The sequence below is a fragment of the Alligator sinensis genome, unplaced genomic scaffold, assembly GCF_000455745.1.
Source record: "Alligator sinensis unplaced genomic scaffold, ASM45574v1 scaffold343_1, whole genome shotgun sequence".
NCBI lineage: Eukaryota > Metazoa > Chordata > Crocodylia > Alligatoridae > Alligator > Alligator sinensis.
The window spans coordinates 1,205,104-1,223,315 of NW_005841947.1; the positions used below are offsets into that span (position 1 = coordinate 1,205,104).

Sequence of the window (18,212 nt, forward strand, 5' to 3'; positions counted from 1 at the left end):
ATATGTTAGCGCTCCTATCATCTCGTTATAAAGAGCCTTTCAAGATTTCTAATAGATGTACAATATTGCTACGCTTACGTCTCCACTGGTTAAGAACTCAAAAATAGCTGTTGTGAGATTACTCTTAATTTATACTACTTCTCTCTTGCGAGCTTTCAAGGAGAAGCATTTAACCACATGTCACATACCAATCCAGAATATACTGTGTATCCCAGGAAGGCAGAGATCTTTTCAATGTTTGACACAACAAAGCTCCATGTACAAACTAAGGATATGCGTGGGTTTTGGTATTTGCTTTTACACTTGTAGGCTCCTTTAATGCTTCAAGGAGCTATGGGCAGTGATGAATTAATTAAAGATTTAGACATTTTGGTTTCTGAATGATGGAAAATGTAATGCATTTATATGTCATTTTATTTTGACCTCACAAATGGCTCCATGAAACAATGCAAACACCCATAGAAGACCTAAATGCAGAGGCAGTCCAAAACGCATGTTGGTGATGCTTCTGCAAATAGTAATATTTGGATTCCTACTCAACCCATATCTAGCATAAACAGTTGGGTTGAAGCACTGCATAGCACACTTGTAGAATGTAGTGCTCCTGATAGAAACAGCAGGTAACTGAGAAGTTTTGGTAGCCACCTTGAGTCACACACTTCTTTTCTTCCCCTCCATAATAGTTCAAAGTATATTGTTCCCACACTAAATACAATACTCTTCTCAAGTCATTCTATCAGAGGATCACAACAAGCTTTATAAACATGAATGGGTTGTACTGACCAAGATCTCAATTCTCTGTTTTAGCATGTCTAGCAGCTTAGCTACCACCATGGTTTGGATGAAGAGAGCTCTTTCTCTTTCCTTTGTCTGAACCATCATTACAATTATGCCACCTTTCTCCCTCTCCCCATCCCTATACTCTCCCAGCCCTGGCCTGCTTACTAAATCGGAACACAACATGTAGTAACCATAAGGCTAGTTACTAAAGGAAAAGCAGGAGGACTGAAAAGAAACTAACCTTGGAAGTCCAAATGAAGAAAGTTCATAATAATGAGAGGCCAGGAAAACGACAAAAGCTACTGAAAGACAAATAATGGTACACTTTGTTACTAAAACTGGTTGAGCTTCATAATGAGACATGGTTTGGAGCAATCAGCCCTTCATTCCTTAAATCAATGTTTCCCAAGGGAGAGCAAAGGACTGGTCAGAAAGGACTTAGCAGATGTACAAACCCTTAACAACACATGGCAGGAAGGGAGCATAATTAGTTCCACAACTGTCTCCCCCTACTAAAGCCTGGGAATCCCACCTTAAGCAATTGCTGCATGAAGCAGCTCGTCTAGAGCATCCTGGGAAAGAGCTACTTTTGCTGAGCCTTCATACCTGAGTAAGACCCAGTGGGCCGCTGAGCAAATACATGTCGGGTAAGACATCAAACAGAAATGACCATGATACTATTAAGTTCGGCACCCTTACAGGGAATCATATCATGAGGTAGCTCTGACATACAACTTTAAGAAAGAGGATTATTAAAAAAAATAAATAAAAAGGAGGAAGTTAGTTAGAAAGAGCCTGAAAGGAAAAGATAAGAAATTAAAATCCATAGAATCAGCAGGGAGGTGGCCTTAACAATACTTTATTAGAATCAATATTCATATCCCAGGACAACAGCGACTACAAAAAAGGGAAGCGGAATAACACTAGGATGGTTAAATAACAGGGTAAAAGAGTTTATTAAGGCTGAAAATGTATCCTTCCAAACATGGAAATCTTGCCCAAGTGACGCTAATAGAACAGAGCATAAACTGTAGCTGGCAAGATGTAAAATGGAGATTAAAGTGTGAGGAGGAAATTTAAAGAAAAACAGCTAAAGCTATAAAGTAAAGTACTGTTATAAGAAATAATTTAAGTATGTTAGAAAAAGGAAGCTCACAGGGCCATGGCTGAGGCCTAAGGAATACCTAAGATTATATGGATAGATATATTAAATAGACAAGCAGCAGACTCAGTGGGTTTGCTAGACCAACAGTGCGTAAAAGCAGTAAGGTAATCAAAGAGGTTATAGAAACTGCACAGTCTAAGTGATTTCTTTGCTTTAGTTTTCAGCCTGAAGAGTGATGGAGAAAGGAAAACTATCTTAAGGTATGAAGGCCCTGTCCAGGAAAATATTATCAGAAAGGAGGTGGTAGAAATTCTTAAGGAATTAAACGGTAATAAATTCTCTGAACTGGATGGTAGTCATCAAAAACTATGAACGAGGTAACTCAGGGGCTAATGCAATTATGTAATGGAGGGATTATAGGCAGACCCGCAATTTTAAGTATAAGGCTGTGTGTAGACACTAATGCTCCTAATGGGTGACTTGAGAATGAGAGAGACCAGTGAATTTGGAATCAGGAAAATATCTAAAAAATGCCAGGGGGTACTTAAAACATATTTAAGGGATTATATTATGATTCATAAAGCCCCAAACAATCAGAAATCATGAGAACAGCTTAAAAATCATGATATAAAAATATAAATAACACTATCAAATGTGCATAATAATAAATTTGTAACATTGCTTAGTTGCTTTCTGGTTTTTGAACATATAAGATACAATAAATACATATTTTCAAGCTTTCCTCCCCAGTCATGCAGACTAGAAGTTTTCTTGATCTTTGGAAATGAAAGCTGAGTTTCTTATGCAATCTCTTGATTCCACACATTGGGACTTAATAAAAACTCCAGACGTCATGGCAGCTGACAACACTGTGCCAAATTAACATTAAGGTCACTAAGCAAAGGAATAAGCAATTAAAATCACCAAGAACAATTTAAAAAACATCTATGTGACTTATGGACCGAAGTGTCAGTGACTTAAATGTCCATGAAACTTAAGTGCCTAAGCCACATATGTGCTTTTGAAAATGTTCTCATTAGATGTGTAACTGAAATACCGTTTCTTATATGGGGTAAAAGAAATATAGATGAGATAACATTCACTGTGAACATGCTACCTATCTCTGCAACTAAAGTCAATAGGACTTTTTCCAGATACTCCTCGGCTGCATCCCCACAAGTGGGAACATGAGCTTTGCGGCACCTCAAAAGTTTTTGAGGCACCACAAAATGTACCTGGCACACGTGAATAGGTTCTCCATGCTGCATATTTGCAGCACAGAGGCAAAATTAGATACCAGGAAATCCTGGTATCTAAAAAACATGCACAAAAAAAAAGCAGCGCAGTACATGTGGCAGCAGCGTGCACTGCCTGAAACCAGAGCCTGGCCGGCCAGACCCACACTCCAACTGCTTGCCGGCCAGGGTCCGCACACCTGGATCACCATTGCTGCAGCCCTGGGAGGCCTCCAGGGCCCAGGTAAAGCTGCTGGGATCAGCATCCCTACCCCACCCAGGGCAATTTGCTGCATGCCAGAGCAAATATGCAGGGGCATTTCCCCAGGGACAACTAGCAGTGGCACACCTATGTGCTGCCTATATTTACTGTCTATATTTAACAAATTTATTTTGATCTGAGACATAAAAACTGCTTGCAGATGTTAAAAAAAAGCCCAGTGCACTTTACTGGAAGCAGCAGTGCGTTACTTCAACCTAGGCCAGCAATGAAGGCTCAGGCTGCAGAGAGCTGACAGTAGGAGGCTACAAATCCATTTTCATCCTACCACAATATCTCCTTTGAAAATTAAGACAAAAATAAATAAATGACAAAGTCCCACTAATTTTTAGCTTGGAAGTGCCACAGAAGTCACTTTAAGCCAAAAGCAGCCCCACTAAGTCACAAAGACGACCTGTATTGACTGCTCAAGAAAATGAAAGTCCTCATTTGCCTTCCTCAGTTGTCTGTGGAATACAGGAAACCTGCAAGGTACATGACACCCTCTTTCCTTTCCTCCTTTAAGGCCCTGAAGATCTTAAAATTAAACTAGTGATCAAAAATAAAAAAGCCAAGTTTCAAGAAGAGGAAAACAAAAATTGCCTCTGGCTCAGTGTTCCTGTCTTATTTGTCAAAGCTGTCAAGCCCCAAGTTGGATCTGAGTAGATACAATATTTAGGCTCACTGGGCTCATCACTAAATAGCATTCTATTCAATATTTAAGTTACCTGTTTGAACCTAGTTAATACATATATTTAGGCCCTATTACTCTCTCTCTGTCCCTCTCTCTCTCCTTTACCAAACAAATGTTCCTTTTTATTGTGTTTATTTTATTTTCCTGATTATACTCAGTGTTGGATTCTATTTCAGGCCAGCCCCCATTTTATGGGTTCTGTATCCTCTGAAAATCACAACCACTTCTCTACCAGTTTTTCCAATAATCATCCAAACTATCACTCAGTCCTACAGATTCTTTGCTAAAATGTTGTCTTTCCCCTGTCTGGAACACATTCCTTCACAGATGGACCATCTTTGTCCTACAGTGTCTAAGAATAACTCTTTTAACTATCAATAGACACAAAGAGATTCAGTTGCACTGTTCCCGTGGGATTTCTTTGAGTTTGGACACATCTGCTAAGATACATACATCAGAGTCTGAATGAAGTTTTTGTTTGATTGTATCTTTGAGCATTTGTGAATTTTTCTGCCAAAACATTCTTATCTTTTGGCACTCCCAAAACACAGGTCTATACAGTTACAGATGACTTCCAAACAGCTCCTGCATTATGTGGTCTCTAAAGCCCAACCTATTTATAGGGGGCCAAGTCCTGCAGTTCTTATTCATTCTACAATCTCAACAAAGTCAATGGGAGTTTTGCCTGTGGGGAAAGTAAAGGAAGGACTTTAAGACTGGGTTGCTACCAGTCTTATCTAACCATCCTGTTGGATGATCAGGAAAATTTATAGGAAGTTTTAACTGCCATTTTCAACAACACCTCATTTACCTGCTTGTAACCTTTCTTGAACAAATGGGGCCATATTTTCACTGAAGGCTATTGCCTTGGGCGTGCAGTTTCCACCCCAAAACTGCCTTGCTTTTGTGTATGTAGCAGCATCCACATGGTACAGCCAAGCAGTTGGCGATGTGTCAGGCATAATTCCAAGTGGACCCCAGGTGCTGATTATTACATGGACCATGTTCCAGGTACTTCTGAAAAGACCTCTCCATTTCACTGGCTATTCCAAAGGCATTTATCTGTACTATTTTAAGCCAACCTATCCCAAGGAAGAAGATGATGATGGTCAGAGGCTGTAGGGTTCTGCCTCAGGTACTCATTCTTGTGGAAATATGTCTAAGCCCAAGAATCACAATATTTAGGATTTTATCCTTAAAGGAAAGAATCTGCTGTGACTTCACTGGGGTGATAGAGTGCAGCATCACTCAGGAGTGGAGGCACTCACCATCTTACAGGGTGAGGCCTTTAGAAAGCAATGTATAATACACCTCTGTGCCCAAAAATTTTTTGCTAGCTCCTTCCTTCAGCACTCTCGATGGGCAAAGAACTGCTGATGTGTTAAAGCTGAGGTGCAGCTGACTGTCAAGGGGTATTTACTGTCTATATTTAACAAATTTATTTTGAGCCGAGTCATAAAGGATGCTCACGAACATTTAAAAAAATGTGCTTTACCGGAAGAAGCAGCACATTACTTCAACCTGGATCTTCAGTGTTTGTAAAGATTAGGTGCTTCAACAGGGCTTTTTGGCACTTTTAGCTAAAGCTGATTTAATTCGCTATTAGATAAAAGCACCAGAAAAGCCCCTCTAAAGTGCCTGATCTTTACATCTGGGTTGAAGTAACACACTGTTTCTTTTGGGCATGCACAGGACTTGGTGCGGGAACGCACTGAGTTTAAAGTAAAGAGCCGGGGATTTTTTTTTTTTTAATGCCTGCAAGAACCCATAAAGAACACCCAAATAGTAATGAGGAAAGTAACTTTGTAAATATTTATTGCCATACAGGAGTGGCACAGTTTTTGGCAAATACAAATGACTGCACTTGGAAAAATGGTCAGTGTAGATTTGAAATCCTTCCCCTCTCCATGATTTTTTGTAAAAACAAGCTTTTATTTAAATATATGTAAAATAAATGAGGACTTTTATAATCTGCTGTATCAGGCTCCTGGTAGATTTTTCTAAGGCTTCAAACACCTTTCACTTTAACTTGTTCGATATTTATTAGTCTCTGCATTAAATAGTTCTGCCAAAATGTCCCTTTTAATCATAGCTTAGCAATATTTTTAGATTGTTTCATGACTGTTTGAACTCTTTATCAGTTTGAATAAGCTTTTCTTAGTCTTTTTCTCAGGAACAAGCTTTACTATCCTTGTTCAGGTTAAAGTTCCACCGACTACCAATGGGAGGTTTGCCCTAAATGAGTAATTTTGAACAGGGGCCTTCATTTTATTCATTTCCATTTGGTCACTTTGAGGTCTTCTCTTTTCCAAAGAGAAGACAACCAGCTTCCTGATAGTAACATTCTTCAGTCATTACTAACCTAGGCAGGATTCAAATGGCTCTTGGAAACTATTACTAATCCCTTAAGTCAACCAGTCCTAAAGCTGTGCCAATGTTTTTCTGTTTTGACAGAGACTGTGCCTGGTGAATCTCAGTAACTTTAGAGAGGATGTGGCCCAATTAAATGGGAGTTTTGTGGAGTTTAAAAAGAGTTGGAAGAACAGATTGACTCCAAGTCTCCTATCCCTAAACGAAGAACGTTTCTGCACATTTCTAGCAGTTTTCATTTCTATTGTGTAAGGAGATATGGGGCAAGCATGAGATGGTATGAAGCAAAATATCCTTAATTTATACCTTGGCCCTTACATACCTGCACTGCAAACAGGTCTTCCACTATGGCCCCTGGCAAACTTTATTTCCATCAAGCAACAGATAATGTTGCTTGGTAGAAACTGTCAAGCTATGTGACCTGCTTCGCATTCACAAGGCAACTTATCCAGAGGGGAAAAAAGTGCCCTGGGATCTTGCTCTGCCAACACTTGCTGGCAGTAGAAGCTGGCATGCTGCTGGAAAGAGTTGTCAGTCCCCCTCCCACCTTCAGCAATGCTGTAATAAGAAGTGAATTCTAAGCTCCCCCTTGGTGAAGGAACTACTCCTTTAATCCTTATGTAGAGCAGGGGAGACCTGTGTAAAGAGTGGGCAGGAGGCAGGAACAATGGGGCTCAAACTCTCCCAGAATACTTTAAGAGGTGCTTTAATCTGCATCTTGTCCCCACTGGTAGCTTTCCAAGTAAAGTCCCTCCCACTCTCAAATTATAATGATGTAAGTACAGCATGTTATGTTTCCTGTCTCACGCTCTTCTACCGGGAAGAGGTGCTAACATCACCTTAAAGAAGCAGCTTTCAAGTCTAGTTCAAAGGAGAGGTGGTGAGTTGTGATACTTTCTGCTGAGACACCCTGAAGCAGCAGAGTTCAGTGCGAGTCACAGACACCATGAAAGCCACCTTGCAGAGAGGGGGCAGGGAACAGTCTATTCTGGTGTGCTAGAAGATGTGGCTAAATGCTATCACCTTATGTATGACACACCACACCTTCAAATTAAAGCTTGAAAGAAACCAGCTATAAAAATGTTCTACAATTTTTAAGCAACATCTTTGTAGATGGTTGGCCATTTTTGTGCTTGGTTGGCCATTTTTATTGTGCAGTAATTACTTTGCATGTGTAGTACATCTAAATTGACCTAAATTAACCAGTTAATTGCACACTAAGTGTAATGTGTCAGGGACCAATAAGAGAATATAATGTGATAGACAGGTATAACATACAAAGATGATGGTGGTGAGGATGATGATCACATCATCTAGCTCTTACACACTGCTTTTTATACTCTGGCTATCTGACATACATATATTTTATGAGAGATACGAGATGAAATATTTTCTTTTTAAAACTAATCTAGTTTATATCTAGTATATATGTGTTTGTGTGGGTGTATACATAAATATATATATGCATGTGTAATTTGTCTTGACATTTTCTAAACAATATGTTTCAACTGATGCTTTATGTGTGTATGTATGCATGTAGAAAATTATATCTATATATGTATAATATTGAATAATTTTAAAAAGAAAACATTGTTTCAGTTGAAACATTTTTCCTTGGAACATATCAAGACTAAACAGTTAAATGTTTCTGCTTTTTTTTTTTGGTTGTTGAAAGTTGCAAATAGTGTTGGTCCTACAACAACTACACGTTTCTTGCCTGGAAAGAGGTTTGCTCAGCTTAAATTATCATCGATTTTACAGGCAAGGCAACACAACTTGTCCATAGTTGTCAGCTGCAGAGTTGCAGACACTGGAAAAGAACCCAGGTCTTCTGAGTACTAGTCCATCACTTTCTGCTGTAGGTCATCTGCTACCTGCCATATTAATTTTGCATGTAATTTACACATTATTTTATTTTATAATTAAAAATGCAGTTCCTTTTCATTTTCCTCTACAGTACTTGACAAATAACATCACAAGCCTATTGTGATGTCAGCAGTGAACCTCTTGTAAAGCCTGGGTAAAGAAGGATAATGTTCATACTCCTAGGTTGTCAGTGGCAGAACCATCACCATATAAGTACTGATGTGTTTGTTTTTTTATCACACCCAGCAGTCTTAAATTATGTGCCAGGTAAAAATCAGTAGGTCAAATTCTTGGTTGATTTTATTCTACTGAGGTCTAAGATGTTATGCTAACAGAGATTCCAGCAGGAAAGTACTCCTGAATACTATTCCTAATTTTGCCACCCATTCTCTGGGGTCTCAAGCAAGTATTGTTACCTCTTCACCTTATTTTTTGCAGCTGCAAAAATGTTTCATTTCTCCTAAATAAGTGTGAGGAGGATTAACTATTTGTAGGGTGCTCTGAACATATATATCTTGAGTAAGGTCCACTGAAGCCAGTACAATTTTTTCCACTGATGTCAGTAATCATTGGATCAGGCCCACTAGTTCAGTCCTGCAAGTTAGAGAGTTACACTAAACTTCCAGAAAACGTCACAGGACACCAAATGACACTGAGGTCACTGAGGTTCTGTCTATACCATCACCCTGATGACTCCAGGGCTGCCAGCCTTGGGTGTGTGTGAAGCATGAGTGAGTAGGGATTTGCCTCTCAGCGGAAGGTCCTAGCCTTTGTAGGGAGGCAGTACAGACATGACCTAAATCTCCTGGGTGGATTGCAACAGTGTCCGGCACAGGCAAGGTGGATCAGGACAGTTAAGTCACATCTTGCTGAAGAACAAATTTGGTGTGAAAGAGGGGACTGATCCAGATTTTAAGGGCTTTCATTTAATGCTGTGGTAGTGAATTTAGTGCTGTTGACCTTCATATTGACTACCTTGGAAACTTAAATCCCCTTCTTGTCTATAAAACAGGTGCAGTGTGAACAGCAACACGGCATATCTCGTTCACACACTACCCACTGTCAATGGGCCTCACCTCTGCCCTTGACCACCTCCAAAGGTAGTTCAGGTGGCTGAATGAGCCATTCAGCCCCTGCTGGCCTCAGTGCTAAGGCTGCTTTCATGGTTTTCCATCTGTCAAAAAATATCAGTGTGAGGTTTCCATTCCCATTTGCTAATGAAGTCTTTCATCTTCGTGAATAGGATAAATAGATTCTTTGTTTAAAAATAAGGATTCTTTCTTTCTTTCTTTTGTTGTTCTTGCCTTGCTCATTTTTAATCCTTTTTACCAGCTTTTGACTTCGAGAAAACATTAAAAACATCCAAATCTGAATTCCTGGTCCTGCCCAGAGATTGGGTATTTCAATTTGAAGGGAATCTTCCTGGATTCTTGTCTTCCCAGTGCCTCACTGCCTTCCTGGCTACCTCCCTTCCCAGTGCCTTACACCTCTCTTTCTTTCTTAGCTCACTGGACCAGGTTTAGGAAAGCCTCCCAATATTATCTTATCAGTCCCACTAGAATCAAGATCTCAAGAAGAGGCACATAATGAGTGAAGTCAGAAGCTGGCAAGAAGGAATTGCAGCTAAAATGATTTTGATAGCAATGATCCCAATAACCCAGCTGCTTCTAAGTGTCACCCTGAGGCAGGGCTTTTAAATAAAAAAAAAGAAAATGATATACATTTTTAATCTGATTTTTTTATTGTCATGCCCTGATTTTATTATAATTGGCCCCTACAAAGTCTGGTTGGCTTCTGAGATCTTGAAATACTTGGGCTCATTTTTCATCTTTCTTTCTGCCCCCTCCCCAGCAAAATTTTCAGCCTCTTCAAACCATTTCAGAAGAAGCAAACTAGATCCCCTAAAAACTGATGAATGTGAGGGATGGACTCATCCCATGTAGCTCTGCTCAAAAGGTTCTTGATAGGAGTCACTGTAACAATTCAATGTTTTGAAGATCTCACTTTTCACAATCCAGTTTCAACTTCCAATTTCTTTTCTCACCCCGTTGCTCTGCTCCCCACAATCTGATGAAATGGAAAAGAAGAAAGCCAAACAACCTGCTTCAACTAACCCTAAAGACCCTGAAAAAATGTCAATATAACTGTGTTGGTTCCTCAAAGTTTTCTGTACCCCCAACAGGTCCAGCCCACTCTGCTTTCCAGAACACCACCTTCTTGCCTTGTCTGCAGTCCTATCGAATCCTAGGTTCAGCTAGGAACCTGCATTCCCTAAGTGCCACCTAGGCTGGGGTGAGGATCACAGGCAGAAGACTCACTGGGGTGAAGATCAGCATGATGACTTGGAGGGCAGGAACCCCAGCACTAACTAGGTGCAGAGAGAGCTTGTGGCCTCAGGGGAGAGGGACTGCATGCATTGCTTCACAAAAATTAGGATTAGCACTACAATCTGACCCACACTGCTCTTTTAGCTTTCTCAAACTGGATTATTATGACCCTATGCAAATCAAAAACAGAAAAAAGGGGGAATGAGGGGGAAGGAGGCATATATGGAGGAGGCCTTGTTGGTGTGACATTATGGAAACAAATATAAAAGCTGGTATCCAGCACAGAAGAGTGTGTCTACAACTCGCGGCAACCCCCCCGGTACATCAGTGTACTCACAATCAGATGACCCTGTGTGTGCGTGCAGGTTGGTTGGTGAATGTGATGAGTGGATGAGGGCTGGGCTCAGAGGCAGAGCAGCTTCAAGGTTCAGGCAGGGAAGGCCCGGCTTGGCTCTGCATGCACCCGTCTGAGTAATCTCATTCTCCTCAGACGCCTTCTGGTTTTCAGCTGTCTTGGGTTTCTTCCTGAAAACAAACAAAGAGACCTTTGAAGAAGCTGACGGCATAGTTGGGAAAAGGCATTTTTAGAATCTGTTAAAGATAACTTGCTTTAAAAAAAACCCCACCTCATCTCTTCCCCCCACTAACCCCTACCCCCAGAGGAGGGAGCAAAAGAGGACTCTCCTCCATGCCTCTTGTTGGGAAACAAGCGACTCCCTGTTTATACTCTGATGCAATGGCCCTGAGACCACATTACAGCATATAGACCAAGTAAGAAACTCCCCATTCTGCCCCTATAAATGACATAAATATAACCAATCCCAGTGGTTTAGACAGTCCAAGCTCCATGTGACAAATATTAACCACGGCTGTATCATTCTGAGCAGACAGCTATACAGAGCCGTAATAAATTGGTCTGGAAAACAAATAAGCATGGCCTAGTTCAAGAGGCAGGGAAAGCAAAGCCTTACATTGTGAGGAAGAGTACATGGGAATAAGATAAGAGTACTGCCACTAGGGCAATGTAGATATACAAGGGTTAACTGTACCCAGTCATTTGACTAGATTTTAAGCCTGAAATCACCAATGATGCTGACTGCAGGCTGGCTTCCTGTACCTTCCATGAACCAACAGAGCCCTTAATCACTAAAGATACTACATTGTATTTCTATAACAGCTTTCATCCAGGACCATAAAGTGCTCCACCAACATTGAGAAGTAAGCCTCGAAACACTGAGAAGTAAGCCTCGAAACACTACACATGGGTAAGCATTACCCTCCTCATTTTATAGGTGGGAAGGCTGATGCACAGACTTTCCCATAGTTGCAGTGTGAATCTCTGCTGGAGAAAGGAGAAGAGCCTGCTCCCCTGAGGCCTAGCTCTGTTCTTTAAGCCCAAACGAATGCCACCCCCATGTTCACTAAAGTTTCAAGCACGGTCTTTACTTTGCAAAATTACTGCCAGGAAGCAGTAGTCACTTGTAGCCCTCAGGCAGAAAACTGGCTGCCTTGTGGCATGTGTCAATCTAAGGTAACCCTCATGAAAAGGAGCAGAAGCCAATGAAGCACACACAAGGGTACAAGCGCAGTCCATGCTCTTCTTGCTTACTCTCTGGAAACAGAGGCCAAAAAGGTTTTTATCTGATGGAAGGAGATGTCCCTCACTGTTGCTTGCAAGCATGACCTAATGAAACTTGATTTCAGCTGCCCAAGTCTGGCCTGGATAAGGCATACTTAATCCAGCAGAAAGCAATGCTTTACAACAAAAGGCATGCAATATTTTCCACCAGGGGACCATCCACATCTTTTGCTGAAGCTCTAGCAATTCTTTTGCTGTTTTAGCTAGTTTTCCCCAAGTCATGGCAACCATTCTCAGAGCAGAGCACCAGGCTACACAAAAGGCATATAATGTCTTAAGATGCCTGGAAGGGTTACTGTGTCAGGACCCTTTTCTACACTGCTCCTTGCCCCATCTGATCTCGGAAGTAAAAATAAGGAACCACCACAGAACTAGTTTTCTCTCTTATTCTCCACCCCCAAACTTCCCTTTCCAGAGTGTCCTGCAGAAGAACAGATGCATTAAGATAGCCAAATGAAATATCTGACGTGTGTGTGTGTGTAGTATATATAAATCTTCATTTTTGTGTCCAGGCATCAGGAAAAAAAAAAGACGAGAAATAGCAAAAAACAAGAAAGAAAGAAAGAAAGAAAGAAAGAAAGAAAGAAAGAAAGAAAGAGCACCCATCATGCAACAGAGAGCAAAACCACTTTGCCATTAATAGAGAACGTCGTCTTTGGTTACATAAAGGAATTATATAAGCTTGGCATATCCGAGGGCACAGCATGTGAAAGCTCTCGTCAAACCTGATGGCTGCCAGTTCTAGCTGGTCACCTTCAGAGGGCAGCAAAGGACTGAACGATTTCACACTACATCAGCGCCAGACAAAACCTCCACTAGAATCTTCCTCCTGGTCACTATGCCAGGGGTTCATCTGCCAAGCTCCTTAAAAAAAAAAAGATTCCTCTTTCTTTGCCGTGAGCGTTAAAATTATACACCCTGATGAAGTGTCCCTTCAACTGGAAAATGAAAACTCCGCTGGAAAATGTTAAATGGGTCAAAAATGAAGGGGGAGGGGAAAAACCCCCCAACAACACCCCCCCCCCCCCACCCCCCACCAAAAAAAAAAAAAAAAAAAAATGTCAAAAATATTTACAAGAGTCTCAGTCTTCAAAAAAGAAAGAAAAAGTAAGGCTGTAGGTGTGGAGTGAAAAGGAAAAATATTAAAGGGCAAGCACGGGATAAAGAAATGTGCACATAGCCACAGAAGTTTTGGGCCAGTTACCAGGGGTGTCTCTCAAGTGTAGCTCGCTGGGTTCAGTGATCAAAACTACTTGGCTCCAGGTACCTGTCCTGGACTGGTTGATTCTGATTGGACCTCCCAAATTGGTCAAAAAGCACAAAAAACATTTTGGTTTGTGTGACTGCTTCCAAAGTGGCTGCTTCAGGGTTTCAAAGGAGCATTTTTAGGTGAATTGAGGCTGACTGAGACTGCTGGTGTTAACCCCAGTGGTGCTGGCAAGCTTTGGTGTACATTAGGTTTTGGGAGCTGCACTCTCAATACATAGGACAATATTGCCTCTTGTATACTGCCTGGTAGAGAATAATGTATGTTACAAATAGGCTGAAAATATAATGAGCCAGATCCTGATCTTGCTCACACCACAGAAGAGTGGAAATATCTTTATTCACTTCAGTGGAGTAACTTAAAAGTTGTGCTGGTATAGCAGGGTCAAGAATGGCATTACTATATTGAAACTATATGCAAACCAGACTATTGTTAAATACAGTAAGTATGTTTTATATAGAGAGGTCTGGGAAACAGGCTGAGCACCTTAGCACCCTCAAACACTGTGTGCTTTCATTTGCCTTTCAGTTCTGCCTCTTGGATCCACCTCTGATCATACGGCCTACTGCCAACATGGTAATACATTTAAAAAACCAACATATGGAAAATACACATTTCGTCCAAAGGAGCCTGAGAAGTGGGGAGCAGAACTGCATTAGTGTGTTGGAAAAATTTGCCAACCAGATTGTTGCTAAATACCTTGAGAAATGTTCTCTCCATCTCTTGTTCCCAACTCCCTTTCTTTCTGCATGTATGTGCATGCACATATGCACACATATACACATAGCACATACATATATATGCACAAAAAGCAATCTTTTTGGAGCAGTTTGGAAAGCTTTTAGGCAATGCCACTTCTTGCTCAGTGAGCAGTGGACTGGGGTACTGGGGGTGGGACGCAGAACTGGAAATTTGGAATAATGGATAAAATCATCCCTAGAAATAGATTTGCAACATAAGAGGGTTTGCTATCACTGCAAAGTAAAACTGAGTTATAACTGGCGTTATAACATTAACATGGGACCCTTCCAGACATGAAAACCCTTCACTTGAGGGAGGTGGTGCTTTTCGCTTGAGTTGGCAGGCCTGTTGGGAAGTACAGGCTAACACTGGAGGTGTACAACTTCTTGGTGGCTAACATGGTCACTTCGGGCTGTTTATTCAACCACTCGCTGCAGCTTGTATGTTATTTCATTGTGGGGCTGCTCTCACTCCAGCGAAGCTGGCTGGCATGCAAAGCTAACTCCACAGAGAACACAGTGACTTTGACTTGTCTTGAACCCCAGACACTCAGAAACAAGTACAGGACTGGGTGAGAAAATTATTTATTTATTTTTTTTAAACTACAGGCAGTGAGTGGCATCACCAAAGCTGTAGGTAGCATCTCATTTTTCAAAGGGATCTTCTTGCTACTACTGCTCACCATCAAGATCCTTTCTCAATAGAAGCCATTCCAAATGGGGATGAAGGGCTCCCTGCCTGTGCTCAGTCTAGGGGAAAGAGGAGTCAGCAATCTTTTGGGCACAAAGGAAATGTGTTTTATGATTCCTTTCCATTCTTGCTGATTCTTTTCCTGTGACATACTTTTTTCCTGTGCCTAAGGCTATGGGGAAACATATTTTAGCTGCTTCAAAAGGCAGGGGTGCTGCTCTTCTGGAATGTGCATCAGCTGTTATGATGTGGCTGTTAGCTAAATCACCCTAGCTTTGACCTTCAGTGAAGCAGAGTTAAAGTTAGGGCACTTTTGCCACACTTGTATTACTACAAAATAAAGCTGGCATAACAGCCTCATCATAAGGGCTGATATTAGTATCTTTTGATAGCAATACAACTATTATGTCTGTCTATACCTTAGGACCTAGCAAATGCAAACACATCAGAAGGTCAGGAGATGCCAGTAGAAGAAAGGCATCTTGAAACATACAGCCAGATTAAAAATTAGAGGAAACTTTTTATGGGAAAAAAGTACCCCAGTAGTCACTCTGACCAGTAACAACCTGTGAGGGAGACCAAGCTCTTAGACTTTAGGAAGGGCCTTTTCCCCATTTCTTCAGATCCCCGTGGCTAGAGCCCCACTGTCAGCAGTGTGGACATATGGCCAATGCTGATCCATTGCCCACCCTTACTCATTGTCACTATACCTCTTCCACAAAATTTAGAAGCCTTTTTATATGCTCTCATCCTCTCACTTCACAAGATAAATTGGGGCATTCTCCCCTCCCCTACAGGATGTTTCGAAGGGGATAGATGGTTGGTCACAAAAAGAGGAATGAAAGAGCTGGTGGAGCATTGTGTCCTCTTGCTGAGTGGGGTGCATTATACACTCCTCTCATCATGGTGCCTGATTCTAGCAATCATTATGGGATCAACATCATCTTTGATCTTTGTTATTTTAAGGAAAGTGGAGGGCCAAGATCATAGAAAAGTAGGGCTGGAAGGCACCTCATGAGGTTACCTAGTCTAGCACTTAGTCAGGGATTACCCCTGACTAAACTATTGGGAAAAGAGATGCTGGGTGAATGATGTTACTGTAAATGGCCTTGATGTTATAAATCCTGGAAGATGAAACATGAAGAAGACATATTTACCTCCATTAGGAGAAAACTTATTTATGTTCTACAATTAGCCCATGCCCTGAGGAGTAGAGCAGGATTATAAGATTTCATTACTAGTGGGGTTTTTTCCATCTAGTTTTAAATGCCCCTTACAGTGGGGCTCCATTCCCATCCCATACCTCTCCCAGAAAGCCTTTCCGGGTATTCCTCATAAAGGGCACCTGGATTTTATTACATTACTTCTAGCAGTATCCATGGTATTAATTAAAATAATTCCTATTTAATACTTCCTTGGCTATACTTTCTTCAGACATATGTAACATGCTCCCACACCCACTACTCATTGCTTCCCCAAACTGTACAGATTTAGGTCTTTCCAATTTTTTTTGTACATCAGTCTCTCCAGCCTCTCATCATCTATTTCTGTTGCTCTACCCTAAACTCTTTCTTGACTGTCAATTTTTTTTTCTGTAATGAGGTGTCCTCTTCTTCAATGTTTCTCAACTCTACAGTATATTACAATAACGATCCAGAAACCTGACACCGCATAATAATGAAGCAAAGGCGGTGTTCAGAGTACTGATTCTATAGGAATGTAGGCCCTTTCCTATGCTAATTTTAAAAGGAACTGATTGCTGTTTGGTCACCTTGGAGTTACACAGAAAGAAACTACCATCTCCTTGCTTTGGGAGACCTTTGAAATCCTGCTGCCATACTGCACTACAAACTCACATGCAGTTTGCTGTTCAATAACACCCCTTCTCCCCTACCTCTCCTCATCCCTTCTCAGTCTCTTTCAGGTGTTGCTTCTCAGGTTTTTCCTTGCAACAATTATCCATGTTTGGGAAGACTGTTCCCCTGCCTCTAAGTCTGGTTTCCCTCATAGTGAGGCAATTTACTTTGCTCAGCTGCTGGTATTTCCCAAATGCCATTGTAACTTTGGTGAATGCTTGAGCCTTCCTTTGATGCTGTTACATCAATCCAAAGCCCCAGCAGAAATTCAGAAATGGACTCAAATGCTCTATGATTTTTCACTTCCAAAACCATGTTCCAAACCACTACAACTAATCCAAGTTATTAAATAAAAAGGACTGGATTTCTCATGGTCACATTTCTTTCTGGTTGGAGCCATAAGGGGTGAATGAGATGAGATAGGCTCATATATATATATTTTTTAATGAATTCCTAATTTCTTCCCTGAATCATGGGCTGGAGACAGCTTTTCATCAAAACCCCACACTGGATGGGTATGGTAGAGATGAGCACAAAGGTAACTAATAGTTAGGATCCTTCAGACCAGGATATCTTATTCTGAAGAGACTGTGAATGAAGTAAAGATGCAGGCTGAATTCTTCTCCAGCTCCTGAAGAAAGGTAGCTGTAGACAGGGCTTGTGAGCGACTTTGGGAGCAAAGCAAACACAGAGAAGTGTCCCATCAGATTCTGTATTGCAAGAATTATCAGTGAGACAAACAAGATAAATTATTATACAAAAGCCAAATTCTGCCTGCCCCCCTACAAATACACCATGCCATGGGCACGAGCAAAAAAGGTGCCTGCCTTCCCTGTGGCTTATTATGTGAAGGAGACAGGTCCGTTTAGGCTGTTTGTAATTCCTGGCAATAAGGGGAAAGGAAACAGGGTGCTGGCCCTGTTGCATCTCCCCCATTTTCCCCCCTCAAGGAGTGTGGCTGGGTCATGGTTGAGGCCTCTGCATGCCAGCTGGACTGGAAGGACAGTACCAGGAGATTGCTAACGATGTCTTAGGTGCTGCCACCAACTAGATTCCCCAATCGATACTCCAGGCACTACTCCCAGCAGAGGTAGTGTTTGCCTCCAGTAACTGCTCCAGTGCTTGCTACCCAAGCACTTTACTCACTCTTTGAGTCACAGTTTGGCCTTAATTTGGTAGCGCATAGAATTCATATATATATTCAACTCAAGGCATCTGGCTTTTCCCATTCGAAGAGGAATTTTACACAATATTTTTTTCCTTTGCATTGTACTACACAATCACTTTCCTCCTGTCTGAATGGGAGACTTATGCCACTCTCAGTATCAGTGCTTCTCCCTACTGATGCTGCACCTCTCTCAGATGTGAAACTGATGGATGTTT

At 41.3% G+C, this 18,212-nt stretch overlaps 1 protein-coding gene across 38 annotated transcripts in view; it reads right to left on the bottom strand.

The window, feature by feature from the left end:
* ZBTB20 (zinc finger and BTB domain containing 20) overlaps nucleotides 1-18,212 on the bottom strand; it is a 621,054-nt gene that overhangs the window by 27,720 nt on the left and 575,122 nt on the right. For 36 of the 38 annotated variants that reach the window (XM_025199647.1, XM_025199650.1, XM_025199644.1 and 33 more), the window contains 2 exons: nucleotides 10,974-11,161; nucleotides 1,022-1,082 (listed from right to left, as the gene is read on the bottom strand). Coding sequence is in view for 1 of the 38 variants with exons in the window: in XM_025199654.1 (XP_025055439.1) it covers nucleotides 1,022-1,049 (28 nt within the window). In the remaining 37 variants the exon portion in view is untranslated. Of the gene's footprint in view, nucleotides 1-1,021; nucleotides 1,083-10,047; nucleotides 10,377-10,973; nucleotides 11,162-18,212 lie in introns of those variants that run through there. The other 2 variants (XR_003093196.1, XM_025199655.1) reach the window with 2 other exon arrangements.